The sequence below is a fragment of the Phyllobates terribilis genome, unplaced genomic scaffold (assembly GCF_046119375.1).
Source record: "Phyllobates terribilis strain yellow unplaced genomic scaffold, ASM4611937v1 Scaffold_205__1_contigs__length_3507201, whole genome shotgun sequence".
Taxonomy (NCBI): Eukaryota; Metazoa; Chordata; class Amphibia; order Anura; family Dendrobatidae; genus Phyllobates; species Phyllobates terribilis.
The window spans coordinates 3,023,460-3,042,646 of NW_027362965.1; the positions used below are offsets into that span (position 1 = coordinate 3,023,460).

The 19,187-nt window shown below is 48.5% G+C and overlaps 1 protein-coding gene across 1 annotated transcript in view; it reads right to left on the reverse strand.

Moving 5' to 3' along the window:
* Positions 1 to 7,407: 7,407 nt before the first annotated feature.
* LOC141213666 (tyrosinase-like) overlaps positions 7,408 to 19,187 on the reverse strand; it is a 202,394-nt gene continuing 190,614 nt past the window's right edge. The window contains exon 5 of the mRNA XM_073665263.1: positions 7,408 to 7,591. Coding sequence (XP_073521364.1) covers positions 7,408 to 7,591 — 184 coding nt within the window. The remainder of the gene's footprint in view (positions 7,592 to 19,187) is intronic.

Here is a 19,187-nt window from a genome sequence, read left to right on the forward strand (position 1 = left end):
CAAAATTTTAAGGTTTTGAGTTAAGGGCTAGAAGACGTATATCTTATCTGTACAGTAACCCTCAACATTCACGAGGGTTACGTTCCAGGACAACCTCGCAAATGTCGAATTTGCGAATGCTGCGTCTATCTTTCTTTGTAAATAGGGGGGTTAAGTTCCATGGTAGTCGATAAAGGTGTAAATCTGCTATCCGCGTGATTTTTTTAGTGTGTATGAAAGATAAGTCACCTACAAACTGTACTAGGTTAATTTCTATGATTTTCAGTCAGAAAGCCTCTCAAACGAAAAAATGATCAAGACAGTAGTGGAAGTGGAAGCAATGATGGTGATGAAGATGGAGCTAAACTGACCGAACCGTCGGAGTCGATTATGGAACAAGGGTCTAGTAATTCTTCACCTGTACATGTACATGTACACCTGTCCCTGGGACCTCTAAAACAATTGAAGAATATGATGGCTACCATGAAAATGACATTGGTCGTTATGTTGGTCACGCCCTTAAGTTACCACCAGAAAAAAAGAAGGAATTGCTTACAAATCCCTGGGTTCCACCATCAAATTATTATTTTGGTTCTGATGCCAGCCATTTGAAAAGAAAATGTAACTGCTGCTGGTTAGATCTATATACTCCTTGGTTGGTGTACTCAAGTAGTTTGAAAGGTGCTCTTTGTATGCACTGTGTTCTATTTCCTCCTGTTATTGTTACAGTTAAAGGAGTTTTGGGGTCATTCATGGTAAGGCCATACACAAGGTTTAAAGATATACATGAAGATTGTAGAAAGCACCTCGGCAGTCAGTACCACAAAACTTCAACAGCTGATGCAAAAGCTTTCCTTGAAAATGTTCCAGTTGACGTCCAGTTGCAAAGTGGTCACCAGAAGATGATTGAAAAAAACAAACAAATATTGTCATCAATTATTTCTTGTATCATATTTTGTGGAACTCATGATTTGCCGCTTAGAGGAAAGGAAGGAGATGAGGGGGTTTTCTTTGACCTTTTTAAATTTGAGAATTGACTGTGGTGATGAGAAGCTAAAGAGTCACTTAGAGAGATGTTGAAGTCATGCAGTCTATACTTCACCAAAAATTCAAAATGAGATTATAAGATTATGTGGTGAAGTTGTCAAAGAAAAAATTATCGAACATTGTAGACAAGCAAAAGCTTACACTGTAATGGCTGATGAAACAGCAGATATCGCTGGCAAAGAACAGCTTTCTATCGGATTGCGGTTTTATGATGAGAGTCAAGAGAAAATCAGAGAGGAATTTGTAGGCTATGTTGAGCTGAAATCTCAAGATGCCCAAACAATCAGTAGCGCAATTGAGAGTTTTTTAGTTGATCAGAATCTTTCAGTAGAGAATTGTGTTCGATTCGGATTTGACGGTTGTTCTACGATGGCTGGAAAAGAAGGTGGTGTGCATGCCATTCTGAAGAAAAAGTACAGCAAAACTTTATTTTTCCATTGTTCAAGCCACAAACTAAATCTTGTTGTCAATGATGCTAGCAAACTACTAGAAATAAGAAACACAATTGCAATGGTTAAGGATACAATATCCTTCTTTCATGAGTCTCCAGCCTGCAAGAATTTGGTTTCCAATCTATCAAGACTCTATGAGACCAGATGGTCTGAGAAATACAAGAGCATAAGAAAATTTTCAGAAAGCTTCCTTGAACTCGTCAATGCACTACAACATCTCTCGGTGGAAGGAAACTATGCTACAAGAAAATCTGCCTATCTATTGCCTATCTGTGCAATTACTAAACCAATTTTCATCGTAGGTTTAGTTATGATTGCAAAATACTCTGTGATTTTGGAACTCGTTGTGAATGTTCTACAAGGTAAAAATATGGATTTGATTATGGTGAGGAAACATATTGCCCAAATCCTTGATGTCATCAAGAAGTATCGACAAGAAATTGAGCATGTTTCTGATGAATTACTTAAAAAATTGCATGATATCGCGGAGAAAGTCGGGGTTGAGTTATCAGTACCACGAATTGCTTAAATGCAAACACACAGAAGTAATCCACCATCTGAGACTGCGATTGAATACTGGAGACGGTCGTTGATCATCCCTTATCTTGACTCCTTAACTTTATCTTTGAATGTTAGATTCTCACATGAAAATACACCTGCTTTTGCCTTATCCTATCTACATCCTTTATACATGCTAAAAATGTCTTCAAAAGATTTGGAAAAAAATGCGAAGTCTTTCATGGAGTTTTATGGGTTGGGTGATATCTCTGCAGAATTAGATTTGTGGTATAATCGGTGGAAAAAGAAGGATTTAGCAGAAGACAAATTAAAAGACATTGAAGTGGCTGCACTTTTTGAGGAGGCTAATATTTTTTTCCCTGCAACAAGGCACGCGCTCTTCATTTTAAGTACTTTCCCGTCCACCACAGCTACTGTTGAACGATCTTTCAGTACCCTTCGAAGGGTAAAGACCTAGCTCAGAAGTACAGTGGGAGAGGACAGACTGACTGGATTGTGTTTGAGCGTCCATCGGAAATTCTTCAAGGAAAATCAGGACTGGATAGAAACTAAAGTTTTGAACAAGTTTTCTTCAAACCCAAGAAAAATGATATTAGTATAAGACATGTAATTAGAATAAAAATCAAAATTTTACAAATAATTGTAATAACTAATAAAGCACCTCTATAATTACATATAATTTTCTTAAAATTTTCATTTCATTCACCTTTTTCATTTTAAAATTTTACAACCTGAACGACCATGGCTTGCCCCCCCCCCCCCCAGGTTTGATCCTGGGTACGCCCATGGGCCTGTAATTTAGTAATACTATTCTTCACAGAGACCTAATGTGAATAGCTTGACTGACACACTGCAACGAAATGGAAGGCAGAAATTGCTGATTTTGGAACAGAGTGATACGTCGGACAGAGAACCACGATTTTAAATAGCAGGCCTGTAATTTACTAATATTATTCTTCACAGAGACCTAGTGTGAATAGCTTGACCGACACACTGCAGCAGAATGGAAGGCAGAAATGGCTGATTTTGGAACACAGTTATATGTGATACGTCTGACAGAGAACCACAGTTTCAAATAGCAGGCCTGTAGTTTAGTAATACTATTCTTCTTAGAGACTTATTGTGAATAGCTTGACCGACACACTGCAACAAAATGAAAATGTAAGCCAATATTTTCCACGTTACTGTGCAGTGTATATATACAGGACAGGAGAAGTGGTACTGTGCAGTGTATATATACAGGACAGGAGAAGTGGTACTGTGCAGTGTATATACAGAATAATATAGATACTGAGAATTACACCCAGTACACAGCACAGGAGAAGTAGTACTATGCAGTATATATATACAGGACAGGAGAAGTGGTACTGTTCAGTGTATATATACAGGAAAGGAGAAGTGGTACTGTGTAGTGTATATATGCAGGACAGGTTAAGTGGTACTCTGTAGTGTATATATACAGGAAAGGAGAATTGGTAGTTTTGCTACCTCTGCTGATGCTGGCCTGGCAGTTGGTGCAAATGGCCTTTTTGGGGTTATCTGTAGAGTCTTTAAAAAAAACAGACTCAGGAAGACTTAACAGTTGTACTGGCAACTTCCATCGTGTTGGTGTTATGGGGAACGTTTTCCCACCTTGTGTCTGCGGCCACCACACTGCTTCTTCCTGCCTGTTGTGGTGCTACGCCTCCCTCCCCCTGTGTGCTGCTGTCCTCGCGCTGCCCTAACCCTAACCCCTGCCAGGTTTGGTCAGTTACTATATCATTTACCACCTCGTCTTCCACTTCCGCTCTCTGGTCCTCCTCCTGACTTTCAGGCAATTATGTCTCATCATCATCCACCTTTTGTGACAGTAATTGTGTAGCACCCTGAGGATTCGGCTGCTACAGGGGTATTGCACCTCAACCCAGAGGTGTGATATTCCACTCCCGGGTAAGGATGGAGTGTGGAACTGAGCTCGGTAGGCTGCATGCACTACATACATCCCATTTCCGGGGAACAGGCGGACGGTACTCCCACTTAGAAATGTGCAGGTACGACCGAGTCTGTTCCTGGCTGGAGTGGGAGGGGGGTGGTACATCCCAAGTAGTGTAGGGGCAGATAGGGGGAGCAGCCTGGGTAAAGATAGGAGCTCATTGGGTGCTGGTCACCTGAGCTCACACATAGAGGGTGTATATAAGGTGGGCACCATCAAAGAACAGGGTCAGTCAGCCACAGTCAGTCAGGCTGTGAGTCTTTGCAGAGAGAAGTCAGAGGAGCAGAGAAGCCCCAGAGAGAGAGAGAGGAGAAAGTAAGAGAGACCCAGAGGGGGAAGCAGAAGAGAGGACTCTGAGACCCCAAATCCAATCAACGGGTGAAGAGTCGGCATCAGGGTACCGGAACCCAAGCTGGTGGGGGCAAAAACACACCCCAGCCAGAGACCGGAGGCCGTGGGCAGCGTCTGCCACGGCCACCCACCACATCCACCCCGAAGGCATACCACGTGGAGGGTCAGGGAACCCAAGGCCAAGGGTCTCCCAACAGAAGGCCCGAGGGAGCTGGACCTGGGTGGATCACTAGTGGGGACGGCCAGAGAAAGGACAGAAGGAGAGCTCAGGGTCACGCTCCGGACTCGCTTGGGGGTTGGCTGGATCCAGGACCTGGTGGATGCAGCACGGCTCGGGAGGTCACTTGAAGCTGGAGTGACCGGAACATCAGCAGTGAGTAAATACCCTTAACTGCATAACCCGACTCTGTCTTCCTTTAACATCTATGCTGCACCACCACAACCCCCATCCTCTGCACCTGACCCCCTGAGGCTATACCCCACCCGTTGGGGGTTATACCACCAAAAGCTGCACCAACACCATCAGCCTCAGCGGACCCTGCTGCAGCGGCGGCCATAGTGACCGCAATACAACGGGTGGCGTAGTCGACATTAAGAACTTAATAACATCTGTAGGACTGCCACATACAACTGAGTTTGACACCCTGGGCACGGACCGGGTCACAGCCACTCGGAAGACTACAACTCCCATCTGATCCGGCTCCGGATATTCCCCTAAAGAATATGGCCCAGGGGGTGCGTCAATTGCACTTTCCCACTGTTGCCTTCGTGTGACCGTGGCTGCTCAAATATTTGGGCATTGTTACACGCGTTCTCCTCTTGACTCGCTTGAAGCTAGCCAGGCGAGAGGCCCGAATCTACAAATGGAAAAGTGAACAGCTCTTCTGAGTGTCCAAGTGTGGGATCAGTTGACTCTGGACACTCGGCATGGTTGGAGGAAGGAGGATCAGGGTGAGGAATATGCGGTCCAGACTTACGGCTACTGAGACTTGACTGTGTGGAAGACCGGGTGGTAGTGGTGGTGGCAAAGTGACTGGAAGCATTATCTGCTATCCAACCAACAACCTTTTGACATTGCTCTGGGTTCAATAGTGGTGTGCTGCGGTCCCTTAGCAATTGGGACAGGAAGGTCGGGTGACAAGATGTGGGTTTTAGTTGTGGCATAATTTCAGCTTGCCCAAGGCCTCGGCCTCTGCATACACTATCACGTTCACTTCTCCTTCTCTTGCCATGCACCTTGCCCATTTTAAATGGAGGACAATATTTTCCACTTTCAATAGAAATGGCTGATTGTGGAACACAGTTATATGTGATACGTCTGCCAGAGAACCATGGTTTTAAATAGCAGGCCTGTAATTTACTAATACTATTCTTCACAGAGACCTAGTGTGAATATCTTGACTGACACACTGCAAAGAATTGGAAGGCAGAAATGGCTGATTTTGGAACACAGTTATATGTGATACGTCTGACAGAGAACTATGGTTTTAAATAGCAGGCCTGTAGTTTAGTAATACTATTCTTCTCAGAGACTTGGTGTGAATAGCTTGACCAACACACTGCAACAAAATGAAAATGTAAGCCAATATTTTCCACGTTCAGTTAAAATTTCTGGATTTTTATCGCTGTAATATGGAAAAGATCTGGCTGTATTCTGCAGTGCTAACAAGCAAATGGAGCAGAAAAAATGTGTACTCTGGATTGCTTTTTAAGCAAATAATCAGTTTTAAGATAAAAAAAAAATTGGCCCTGGCCCTTGATATATGGGGCTATGTCAACAAATATATGTCACAACAGCAGCAGCAGCAGACAGAACGTTCAATGGACCCTCTTATGCTGTATCATGCACTCCAGTCTGCCACATACACTGCCTGCCTAACTCCTGCTATCACCTTCACCACTGAAAATATGCACCTGGATTAGTAATCAGAAGGACTGTTAGTTTGATGGATATATATATGTTGTGGAATACCTATACTAACTATAAACCAGCAAATCTCTCCCTGACTTAGCAGCAGTTCTCCCTACTCTGCCTGATTCCGGGGTAGACGAGCATGGCGGCGCCCGGTCTTATATAGACCTGATGACACTGTGCGGCCAGCCAATCACTGTAATGCCCACAACCAACATGGCTACGGCATTACAGTGCATGGCAAGCAATCCCTGCATGTTCATTGGTGCTCTAAAGAGCGCCAAACATGCAGGGTGGGGACCCGAGTTCCCGCCCGAGCAACCGGGAAATACTCGCTAATCGCCGAGCTTGTCGAGCACCGTGATGGTCGGGCAAGTACCGAGCAGTGGCGAGCTTGTTTGCTCATCACTAGTCATTATGATTTAGTGTTGAGGTATGGAAATAAAGACTCTCACAGCAGACCGCCATGGTATCTGGTGATATCCGAGGCATTAATACAATTTACAATGCACAACCTAGTCAATCTCTTAATATCACGACACAGAACAATCTCTATTTTGTGATTTAATTTTTACCTTTTATTTTCAGTGTCAGATCTCAGTTCTATGTTCGGTCATAACCAAAAAGATCACCCTAAAACACATCATTCCTCTACGACATATTTTTAGTTTTCTTCTTTAGAATGTTTCTAAACCATGATATAATTCCATAAATTACTTACAAGAGTTCTTTATTAATTTAGGAATTTTCCTAAAATTTGAAAAAGAAAACCCTTTTTGATAAGCCTCGCTTCATATGACTAGGCTTCATGTAATAATGGCAGCCATTGGACGAAGCAGTTATATGTTCAGTGAGGTTATCACTAGGGTGGGATGTAGGGGGGCAGCGGAATTCCTAAGCTAACTAAATAAAAGTATATTTTTTTTTTCACAGGTTTCAGAAGTTTTTAAATATTGTAGAAATAATGTGTCTGCTTAGATGATAATATTATTAGCACAGGCAACTTCAGGAGACTTAATAACGAAATTCACTTTCATTCTCTAATCAAACGATCAATTCTGTCTCTGTAAATATAGATGCATCAATGAGCAGGTTAGTCCCCAGATCTCTGAACCAAATGTATATCCAGTGCTGATAGTGGAGATGTGATTCTCGGCTTGACCAGATTTCTGTAGTTAGATGTTAGTAGAAAAAGAAGAAAACTCATATCCAAATTCTTCTGATCTGAAGATGAAATCCTTGTTCTTGTAACATGGAAAGAAGGGTGTAGCACAATCATTTGGACCTTGTCCAGGCTGATTATTTTCAGGATAAGTAAGAGGCGATCCATTGTACTGTGCAATCCATGACTCAAATATCCTGTGAAAAAAGGTATACGTCCTGTGGTCATAACCTCATGGAATCATGTCTTTATTACTAACTTAAATCTAAAAAAATGTATCTATCACCCTTATTATTATTGTACACTTTGGTTCCCATTCATTAAAATGATCCTCAACCCGCTCTAATTGTAGAACAATGGGTTCACTTGTTGCACACCGGTGGTAGATGTGTCCAGGGACTGACAGGGATGAAAAAACAGCCCTGGCACACAACCCCACCAGTCCACATACTAAAACACCCTCCCCCTATTGAGTCACAATGCAAGGTTCAGCAAATTATGCTTTACTTGGTCATGCCCTTCACCTTTCCCACCGTGTGGGAAAGACTATATGCAATACGAAGGGATGAGGGGAAGGAAGCCCAGACACTAGGGAAAGGGGGAGTGGAGACCCCTAGGCAGAACTAATAACACCCTGTCTCCCCTACCATCAGGATAGGAGGAGTGGTACTGTGCAGTGTATATATACAGGACAGGAGGAGTGGTACTGTGCAGTGTATATATACAGGAGGAGTGGTACTGTGCAGTGTATATATACAGGACAGGAGGAGTGGTACTGTGCAGTGTATATATACAGGAGGAGTGGTACTGTGCAGTGTATATATACAGGAGGAGCTGTACTGTGCAGTGTATATATACAGGAGGAGCTGTACTGTGCAGTGTATATATACAGGAGGAGCTGTACTGTGCAGTGTATATATACAGGAGGAGTGGTACTGTGCAGTGTATATATACAGGACAGGAGGAGTGGTACTGTGCAGTGTATATATACAGGAGGAGTGGTACTGTGCAGTGTATATATACAGGACAGGAGGAGTGGTACTGTGCAGTGTATATATACAGGACAGGAGGAGTGGTACTGTGCAGTGTATATATACAGGACAGGAGGAGTGGTACTGTGCAGTGTATATATACAGGACAGGAGAAGTGGTACTGTGCAGTGTATATATACAGGAGGAGCTGTACTGTGCAGTGTATATATACAGGAGGAGTGGTACTGTGCAGTGTATATATACAGGACAGGAGGAGTGGTACTGTGCAGTGTATATATACAGGACAGGAGGAGTGGTACTGTGCAGTGTATGTATACAGGACAGGAGGAGTGGTACTGTGCAGTGTATATATACAGGACAGGAGGAGTGGTACTGTGCAGTGTATATATACAGGAGGAGTGGTACTGTGCAGTGTATATATACAGGACAGGAGGAGTGGCACTGTGCAGTGTATATATACAGGACAAGAGGAGTGGTACTGTGCAGTGTATATATATACAGGACAAGAGGAGTGGTACTGTACAGTGTATATATACAGGACAGGAGGAGTGGTACTGTGCAGTGTATATATACAGGACAGGAGGAGCAATACTGTGCAGTGTATATATACAGGACAGGAGGAGTGGTACTGTGCAGTGTATATATACAGGACAAGAGGAGTGGTACTGTGCAGTGTATATATACAGGACAGGAGGAGTGGTACTGTGCAGTGTATATATACAGGACAGGAGGAGTGGTACTGTGCAGTGTATATATACAGGAGGAGTGGTACTGTGCAGTGTATATATACAGGACAGGAGGAGTGGTACTGTGCAGTGTATATATACAGGACAAGAGGAGTGGTACTGTGCAGTGTATATATACAGGACAAGAGGAGTGGTACTGTGCAGTGTATATATACAGGAGGAGTGGTACTGTGCAGTGTATATATACAGGAGGAGTGGCACTGTGCAGTGTATATATACAGGACAAGAGGAGTGGTACTGTGCAGTGTATATATATACAGGACAAGAGGAGTGGTACTGTGCAGTGTATATATACAGGACAGGAGGAGTGGTACTGTGCAGTGTATATATACAGGAGGAGTGGTACTGTGCAGTGTATATATACAGGACAGGAGGAGTGGCACTGTGCATTGTATATATACAGGACAAGATATGGGACAAGAGGAGTGGTACTGTGCAGTGTATATATACAGGACAGGAGGAGTGGTACTGTGCAGTGTATATATACAGGACAGGAGGAGTGGCACTGTGCAGTGTATATATACAGGACAGGAGGAGTGGTACTGTGCAGTGTATATATACAGGACAGGAGGAGTGGTACTGTGCAGTGTATATATACAGGACAGGAGGAGTGGTACTGTGCAGTGTATATATACAGGACAGGAGGAGTGGCACTGTGCAGTGTATATATACAGGACAGGAGGAGTGGTACTGTGCAGTGTATATATACAGGACAGGAGGAGTGGTACTGTGCAGTGTATATATACAGGACAGGAGGAGTGGCACTGTGCAGTGTATATATACAGGACAGGAGGAGTGGTACTGTGCAGTGTATATATACAGGACAGGAGGAGTGGTACTGTGCAGTGTATATATACAGGACAGGAGGAGTGGTACTGTGCAGTGTATATGCAGTGTGTACGGAAAGTATTCCGACCCCTTTAAATTTTTCACTCTGTTTCGTTGCAGCCATTTGGAAAATTCTAAAAAGTTAATTTTTTTTCTCAGTAAAGTCCACTCTGCACCCCATCTTGACTGAAAAAAAACAGAAATGTAGAAATTTTTGCAAATTTATTAAAAAAGAAAAACTGAAATCTCACATGGTCATAAGTATTCAGCCCCTTTGCTCAGTATTGAGTAGAACCACCCTTTTGAGCTAGTACAGCCATGAGTCTTCTTGGGAATGATGTAACAAGTTTTTCACCCCTGGATTTGGGCATCCTCTGCCATTCTTCCTTGCAGATCCTCTCCAGTTCCGTCAGGTTGGATGGTGAACGTTGGTGGACAGCCATTTTCAGGTCTCTCCAGTGATGCTTAATTGGGTTTAGGTCAGGGCTCTGGCTGGGCCAGTCAAGAATGGTCACAGAGTTGTTCTGAAGCCGCTCCTTTGTAATTTTAGCTGTGTGCTTAGGGTCATTGTCTTGTTGGAAGGTGAACCTTCGGCGAAGTCTGAGGTCCAGCGCACTCTGGAAGAGGTTTTCATCCAGGATATCTCTGTACTTGGCCGCATTCATGTTTCCTTCAATTGCAACCAGTCGTCCTGTCACTGCAGCTGAAAAACACCCCCATAGCATGATGCTGCCACCACCATGTTTCACTGTTGGGAATGTATTGGGCAGGTGATGAGCAGTGCCTGGTTTTCTCCACACATATCGTTTAGAATTATCACCAAAAACTTCTATCTTCGTCTCATCAGACCAGAGAATTTTATTTCTCATAGTCTGGGAGTCCTTCATGTGTTTTTGAGCAAACTCTATTTTGGCTTTCATATGTCTTGCACCGAGGAGAGGCTTCCATCGGGCCACTCTGCCATAAAGCCCCGACTGCTGGAGGGCTGCAGTGATAGTTGACTTTGCGGAACTTTCTCCCATCTCCCTACTCCATCTCTGGAGCTCAGCCACAGTGATCTTGGGCTTCTTCTTTACCTCTCTCACCAAGGCTCTTCTCCCATGATTGCTCAGTTTGGCTGGACGGACAGGTCTAGGAAAACTTCTGATAGTCCCAAACTTCTTCCATTTAGGAATTATGGAGGCCACTGTGCTCTTAGGAACCTTGAGTAATGCAGACATTCTTTTGTAACCTTGGCCAGATCTGTGCCTTGCCACAATTCTGTCTCTGAGCTCCTTGGGCAGTTCCTTTGAGCTCATGATTCTGATTTGGTCTGACATGCATGGTGAGCTGTGAGGTTTTATATAGACAGGTGTGTGCCTTTCCAAATCAATTAAACACAGCTGGACACCAATGAAGGAGTAGAACCATCTAAAGGATCACAAGGAAATGGACAGCATGTGACTTAAATATGAGTGTCTGAGCAAAGGGTCTGAATACTTATGACCATGTGATATTTCAGTTTTTCTTTTTTAATAAATTTGCAAAAATGTTTACATTTTATTTTTTTTCAGTGAAGATGGGGTGCAGAGTGGACTTTAATGAGAAAAAAATAACTTTTTAGAATTGACCAAATGGCTGCAATGAAACAAAGAGTGAAAAATTTAAAGGGGTCTGAATACTTTCCGTACCCACTGTACAGGACAGGAGAAGTGGTACTGTGCAGTGTATATATACAGGAGAAGTGGTATTGTGCAGTGTGTATATATACAGGAGAAGTGGTACTGTGCCATGTAATATATACAGGAGAAGTGGTACTGTGCAGTATATATACAGGATAGGATAAGTAGTACTGTGCAGTGTATATATACAGGAAAGGAGGAGTCGTTCTGTGCAGTGTATATATACAGGACAGGAGGAGTGGTACTGTACAGTGTATATATACAAGAGAATTGGTACTGTGCAGTGTATATGTACAGGAGAAGTGGTACTGTGCAGTGCATATAAACAGGACAGGAGAAGTGGTACTGTGCAGTGTATATATACAGGACAGGAGAAGTGGTACTGTGCAGTGTATATATACAGGACAGGAGAAGTGGTACTGTGCAGCGTATATATACAGGACAGGAGGAGTGGTACTGTGCAGCGTATATATACAGGAAAGGAGGAGTCATTCTGTGCAGTGTATATATACAGGAGGAGTGGTACTGTGCAGTGTATATATACAGGAAAGGAGGAGTCGTTCTGTGCAGTGTATATATACAGGACAGGAGGAGTGGTACTGTACAGTGTATATATACAAGAGAATTGGTACTGTGCAGTGTATATGTACAGGAGAAGTGGTACTGTGCAGTGTATATAAACAGGACAGGAGAAGTGGTACTGTGCAGTGTATATATACAGGTCAGGAAAAGTGACACTGCAGTGTATATATACAGGACAGGATAAGTGGTACTGTGCAGTGTATATATACAGGACAGGAGAAGTGGTACTATGCAGTGTATATATACAGGACAGGAGGAGTGGTACTGTGCAGTGTATATATACAGGACAGGAGGAGTGGTACTGTGCAGTGTATATATACAAGAGAAGTTGTACTGTGCAGTGTATATGTACAGGAGAAGTGGTACTGTGCAGTGTATATAAACAGGACAGGAGAAATGGTACTGTGCAGTGTATATATACAGGAGGAGTGGTACTGTGCAGTGTATATATACAGGACAGGAGAAGTGGTACTGTGCAGTGTATATATACAGGACAGGAGAAGTGGTACTGTGCAGTGTATATATACAGGACAGGAGAAGTGGTACTGTGTAGTGTATATATACAGGACAGGAGAAGTGGTACTGTGCAGTGTGTATATATGACGCGCCCCCTGGGCCAGTGTTGTTGGGGATACCCGGAGCCGGATCAGATGGGGGGGGTTGTAGTCTCCGAGTGGCTGTGACCCGGTCCGTGCCCAGGGTGTCAAGCTCAGTGTGTGGCAGTCCTTACTGATGTTACTAAAGTTCTTTATGTCGACTACGCCACCCGTTGAATTGCGGTCACTACGGCCGCCGCTGCAGCAGGGTCCGCTGAGGCTGATGGTGTTTGTGCAGCCCAGGTAGTATAACCCCCAACGGGAGGGGTATAGCCTCAGGGGGTCAGGTGCAGAGGATGGTGGTTGTGGAAGTGCAGGGATGATGGTAATGAGAGTCAGAGTCGGGTTGTGCAGTTCAGGGTTCTTTACTTACTGCAGATGTTCCGGTCACTCCGGCCTTGAGTGACCACCCGAGCCGTGCTGCGTCCACCAGGTCCTGGACTCGGCCAACCCCCAAGTAGTTCTGGAGCGTGGTTCTGAGCTCCCGTTCTGACCTGTCCTCGTCTCTGGCCTTCCCCACCAGGGATCCACCTATGTCCGGCTCCCTCGGGCCTCTTGTTGGCGAACCCTTGTCTCTGGGTTCCCTGACCCTATGCGTGGTCTGCCTTCCGGGTGGATATGGTGGGTGGCCGTGGCAGATGCTGCCCACGGCCTCCGGTCTCTGGCTGAGGTATGCTGTTGCCCCCACCAGTTTGGGATCCGGTACCCTGTTGCCAACTCTTCACCCTGTGATTGTATTTGGGCTCTCAGAGTTCCTTCTTTCTCCCCCTCTGGGTCTTTCAAACTCCTCTCTCACTCTGGGCCTGGGGCTGCTCTGCTCTTCTGCTCTCTTCCTCTGCAAAGACTGATGTCTCACTGACTGACTGTGGCTGACTGACTGACCCTGATCTTAGATGGTGCCCACCTTAAATACTCCCTCTATGTGTGAGCTCAGGTGACCAGCACCCAATGAGCTCCTAACTTTACCCAGGCTGCTCCCCCTATCTGCCCCTACACTACTGGGATGTACCACCCCCCCTCCCACTCCAGCCAAGGACAGACTCGGTCGTACCTGCACATTTCTAAGTGGGAGTACCGTTGGTCTGCCCTCCGGAAATGGGATGTGTGTAGTGCATGCAGCCTTCTGAGCTCAGCTCCACACTCCATCCTTACCCGGGAGTGGAATACCACACCTCTGGGTTGAGGTGCAATACCCCTGTAGCAGCCGAATCCTCAGGGTGCTACATTCCCCCCTGGTAAATCACAGCACGTCCTCGGGCTGTAAGATATAAACAACACCAAAACATACAATTTTTGCATAAACAACATAATAAAACATCATATAAAACTTTTCATAAAAACTTTTCATAAAAACATTCTTGTCTTCTGGTACCTCCGGTCACGGTGCAACTTGTGACCGGGTAAAATGCGACAGTCTCTCTTGAAGAAAATGGTTTTCCCATAAAACCAGTAGGGGGCGCTTTTAGGAAGCGCAACTATATACAAGGGGATATGGCCGCTCTCAGTCCTCGGCCAGTGGGAATAGGGACACACGGGTTAACAGTTCAGTTCTCTGGTCCCAACGGGGACTATATTAGCAGCAACGGTTCACTGTGCCCCGACGGGCAACTATATACAGCTTCTACTCTGCTGTACTCAACGACGACGTCCTCCTGCTCTTTCTTTGTGGACAGTTTCAGTTTCAGACCCGTCCGGGTCCTCTTGCTCCTCCTCACACCGCAGCTCCTCCTCCGTCAGGCGATGCACATGGAGGGCGTAGGGTCCTTTGGCACACTTGTGCCGGGTGAAGGTGACCTCGTCCCCTATATAAAGGTCACGACCTCTGTGTCCCTCCGGTAGGTGGGACTCAACGTCTCTTCTGGTCACGAAGACGTCGCCTGGGGTGCGGTGATCCCTGATGAAACCCCACCCATGCTGCAGATTAAATTTTATTACAGTCCCGATGGTACGGGGACCATGCGCTGCACGGGGGTCTCTCCTGGTCCGGCTCTTCTGCTCCGCGCTCCTGACTTGGGCTTGCTGTTCCCGGACCCGCCTCTCTCTCCGCTCCCTCTCAAAGACCTCGAGCTGCTGGCGGCAGCACTCTGCACGCTCCGCTGCGGCTGCCCGAGTCTCCTGAGTGAACCCCATGAGGTCTTCTCCGGTGGGGTCCCACTCAAACTGGGTCTCTTCTAGCGGGGGCGAGATCCTCTTTACAGGCTTCGGAACCGGAATCAGGGGTTCGTCTAGGGGTCTCTCTTTCCGGAGTCGGGGATGGTGAAACTCCGGTGGCCATATGAAGGGCTGCCCATCCGGGCACGTATGCTGGGCGAACAGGTCCTCACCCAGGTGCGGTACTGTAGGTGTTATGGGCGCCGTGGTGGTAGCGGCGCCCGGGTTAACCAGGCCTTGCGACCAGGCCTGGGGCACCTTGAAAGTAAAGGGCACCGTAAGAACGGCGGCGCCCGTGGTTACTCGGCCCTGCGACCAGGCCGGGGGCTCCGCGGAGGTAGGGGGCGCTGTTGGTATTGCGGCGCCCGGGGGTACTAGGCCTTGCGACCAGGCCGATGGTACTTCCTGCTTGGCCACGCTCGGGGTCGAGGCGTGTGACGTCACAGGGGTCGCGGCTTCCGGTTGAGGCCTAGTCTGCGGCGGTGACGTTGCAGCGACGGGCACGGCAGGGGGTACTTCGGGCTCTGCGACGGGGAGCTGGGGCAGGCACGCGGTTTCCCGGCTCGGGGTAGTGACGTCCCCTTTACCTGCCTCCATTCGTTCGGCTCCCTTCTCGGCGCCGTCTCCGGCCTTCAGTCCTCCTGCGCCATCCTCAGAGGCGGTCTGTCTCCTCGTCTCGGATGGCGTGCTCTGCTGACGGGTTCTTGTCTGCTGGGCCATCTCACGGCTCCATTCTGCTAACGTCTCTCGCTGCACCCGGGCCATCCTCCGTGCGAGGCCCTCCAACGCAGTCTGTGCACACTCCCGGTCTCGGGGGAGCTGTGTTAGGATCTCCAGCAGGCCTTCTGGAGTGGCGACCTGCAACAGGCTCCTGACCACTGGGTCGGTGCTGCCTGGAGTGGCGGCCCGTATCAGGCTCCTGACCGCTGGGTCGGTGCTGCCTGGCTCTCCCTCCATCTCCGGGTAGGCTCTCTCTGGACTCTCTTCCAGACGTCTTGTCTCCGGGTGCGCTCTCTCCAGACTGCTCCAAGCGACACCCATCTTTGTTCTCTTCTTCTGTCTCCGCCCACTTCGAGGGTGGTCCCGGGGCAACTTAGTGATTGTCAGTTCCAGGGGCAGTTCTTTCACGCTGACAGACACCTCTAGCATCACAGTCTCTGTTGGTGGGGGCGGTTTCCGCTTTTGGCGCCATTCTTCGACCTGGCCCACGATGGGAGGTGGCCTCTTGCCACCCTCTGGCACGCCCATAATGGCGTCCGCTCCCCCAAGGCGGGAAATCTTCGGAAATGGCGGGAATCGTCTCCCAGTGGCGGGAAACTCTGCAGATGGCGGGAAAAAGCTGTTAATGGCGGACAACCGGCGGGAATCGACCTGTGATGGAGTCCGATGGCGGGGACCCTCCGGAACCGGCAGGAGACTTCTTTTTGAGGTAAACTTGTTCTTTTCTTCAGGCACGCAGTACCCGGTTGTTGCGGGCACGTAATCCTGCCGACTACGCCAAAGTTGACGCGCCCCCTGGGCCAGTGTTGTTGGGGATACCCGGAGCCGGATCAGATGGGGGTTGTAGTCTCCGAGTGGCTGTGACCCGGTCCGTGCCCAGGGTGTCAAGCTCAGTGTGTGGCAGTCCTTACTGATGTTACTAAAGTTCTTTATGTCGACTACGCCACCCGTTGAATTGCGGTCACTACGGCCGCCGCTGCAGCAGGGTCCGCTGAGGCTGATGGTGTTTGTGCAGCCCAGGTAGTATAACCCCCAACGGGAGGGGTATAGCCTCAGGGGGTCAGGTGCAGAGGATGGTGGTTGTGGAAGTGCAGGGATGATGGTAATGAGAGTCAGAGTCGGGTTGTGCAGTTCAGGGTTCTTTACTTACTGCAGATGTTCCGGTCACTCCGGCCTTGAGTGACCACCCGAGCCGTGCTGCGTCCACCAGGTCCTGGACTCGGCCAACCCCCAAGTAGTTCTAGAGCGTGGTTCTGAGCTCCCGTTCTGACCTGTCCTCGTCTCTGGCCTTCCCCACCAGGGATCCACCTATGTCCGGCTCCCTCGGGCCTCTTGTTGGCGAACCCTTGTCTCTGGGTTCCCTGACCCTATGCGTGGTCTGCCTTCCGGGTGGATATGGTGGGTGGCCGTGGCAGATGCTGCCCACGGCCTCCGGTCTCTGGCTGAGGTATGCTGTTGCCCCCACCAGTTTGGGATCCGGTACCCTGTTGCCAACTCTTCACCCTGTGATTGTATTTGGGCTCTCAGAGTTCCTTCTTTCTCCCCCTCTGGGTCTTTCAAACTCCTCTCTCACTATGGGCCTGGGGCTGCTCTGCTCTTCTGCTCTCTTCCTCTGCAAAGACTGATGTCTCACTGACTGACTGTGGCTGACTGACTGACCCTGATCTTAGATGGTGCCCACCTTAAATACTCCCTCTATGTGTGAGCTCAGGTGACCAGCACCCAATGAGCTCCTAACTTTACCCAGGCTGCTCCCCCTATCTGCCCCTACACTACTGGGATGTACCACCCCCCCTCCCACTCCAGCCAAGGACAGACTCGGTCGTACCTGCACATTTCTAAGTGGGAGTACCGTTGGTCTGCCCTCCGGAAATGGGATGTGTGTAGTGCATGCAGCCTTCTGAGCTCAGCTCCACACTCCATCCTTACCCGGGAGTGGAATACCACACCTCTGGGTTGAGGTGCAATACCCCTGTAGCAGCCGAATCCTCAGGGTGCTACATATACAGGACAGGAGGAGTGGTGCTGAGAGTAGCACCTGCCTCCTGAGCTCAAGCACTTCCAGGAGGAGGGTCGTCGTCTGCCTCTCTTCTCCCCAGGGAGAGGCAGGCCTACTGGGAGGCCGGCATGGCTTCCCAGCCTCCTATCCCCCGGCCTATGCCGGCGGGGGAGAAGGAGCCTCAACAACCGGCCCAGGAGGGAGTGAGGAGATCGGGAAGGGTGAGGAAGAATACATCCACCTGCTCCAACCCCGAGACTGTTCACCGCCAGCCCAGAGAGGGAGACCGGGGCGCCCCAGGAACAAGAGCCCAGCAAGATCCTGGGGTGAGATGAGCTCCAGCGAGTCCACAAGTTCCTTCTCCTCCCAAGTGGTCGCCACGTTGCGAGAGTACGAGGACGCCGGCAAAGCACTAACCCAGCTGAAAGAGGAGCTGAGGGAGGCCCGGGTCCTGAACACCCGGGCGTCCAACAAGGAAAGATCCGCAACCTCCCAGAGGTTTAAAGCCCTCAGAGACGAGGTGGTCAGGTTAGTGCTCCTCCGGGAGGGGATTGAGAAAAGCGCAGGTCCCTTCCTGGAGAGGTTTAAGAACCAGTGGCGGTTCTCAGAAATGAAGGGGTTAAACACCTCAGGAGAACCGCCAGCCGGCGTCCTTAGTGAAGAAGAGGAGGAGGATGAAGAGGTGACTGGAGTCTCAGGTGCTGGAGCCAGTGAGGGGCAGAGCTGGAGCTCAAGTGGTCTCCCTGCAGGGCAGAGGACTCCGACAGCAGAGGCTGGAGTGTCGGGGGAGGAGGAGGAAGGAGGACTGCTGAGGGAGATCCGACTGCTGGAGTCTCCAGTGGACCTGACGCGGTTTTCCTTCGGTGAGGACAAACCAGTGGAGGAGACAGGGAAGAGGAGGAAGAAGAAGACCGGAGGAGCTGAACAGGAGGTGGTGAGTTACAAGTATGTACCAATGACTGATGTTGCGCCTGCCACCTTCTGTTTAAACCCCACCAAACCTAAAGGCACGGGCTCTGCAGTGGGCTCGAGGCAGAGGCAAGGTGGGGAGAGGAGGAGGACGTCCGGCGATGCTGCCATCTGTGCGGGGAACAGTGCAGGGGGCGAGGCTGTGGATGTACTCACAGCGCCGGACATAGGAAGTTCTGTGGAGTTTCCCACCCTGCCCTCTGCGGCTAAGCCGGTTATCACCGGGGCTGGGGGGGCAGGAAAGGATGTGAAAAACACATCTGCAAAGAACACTGGGCACACTGCTGCGACAGGGGGGCAGTGTGCCCCAGCGCCCAAAAAGGACACTGAGACCCCAAATTCTGTGGGTGCAGGGCGGGCAGAGGTGCCGAGAAAACAGTCTGGCCAGAACAAGGACCAAAATGCTGCAGTAGGGGGGCGGGGCGCTCCAGGAGACGACCTGCAGAAAGCCAGCAGCAACCAAAGGGAAACGGGTGTGGTGCTGCAGGGAAAGGAGTCTCTGGAGGTGCTCCCCTCCCCCGGCCCAGCAGGTGTGAGTGCAGAGACACC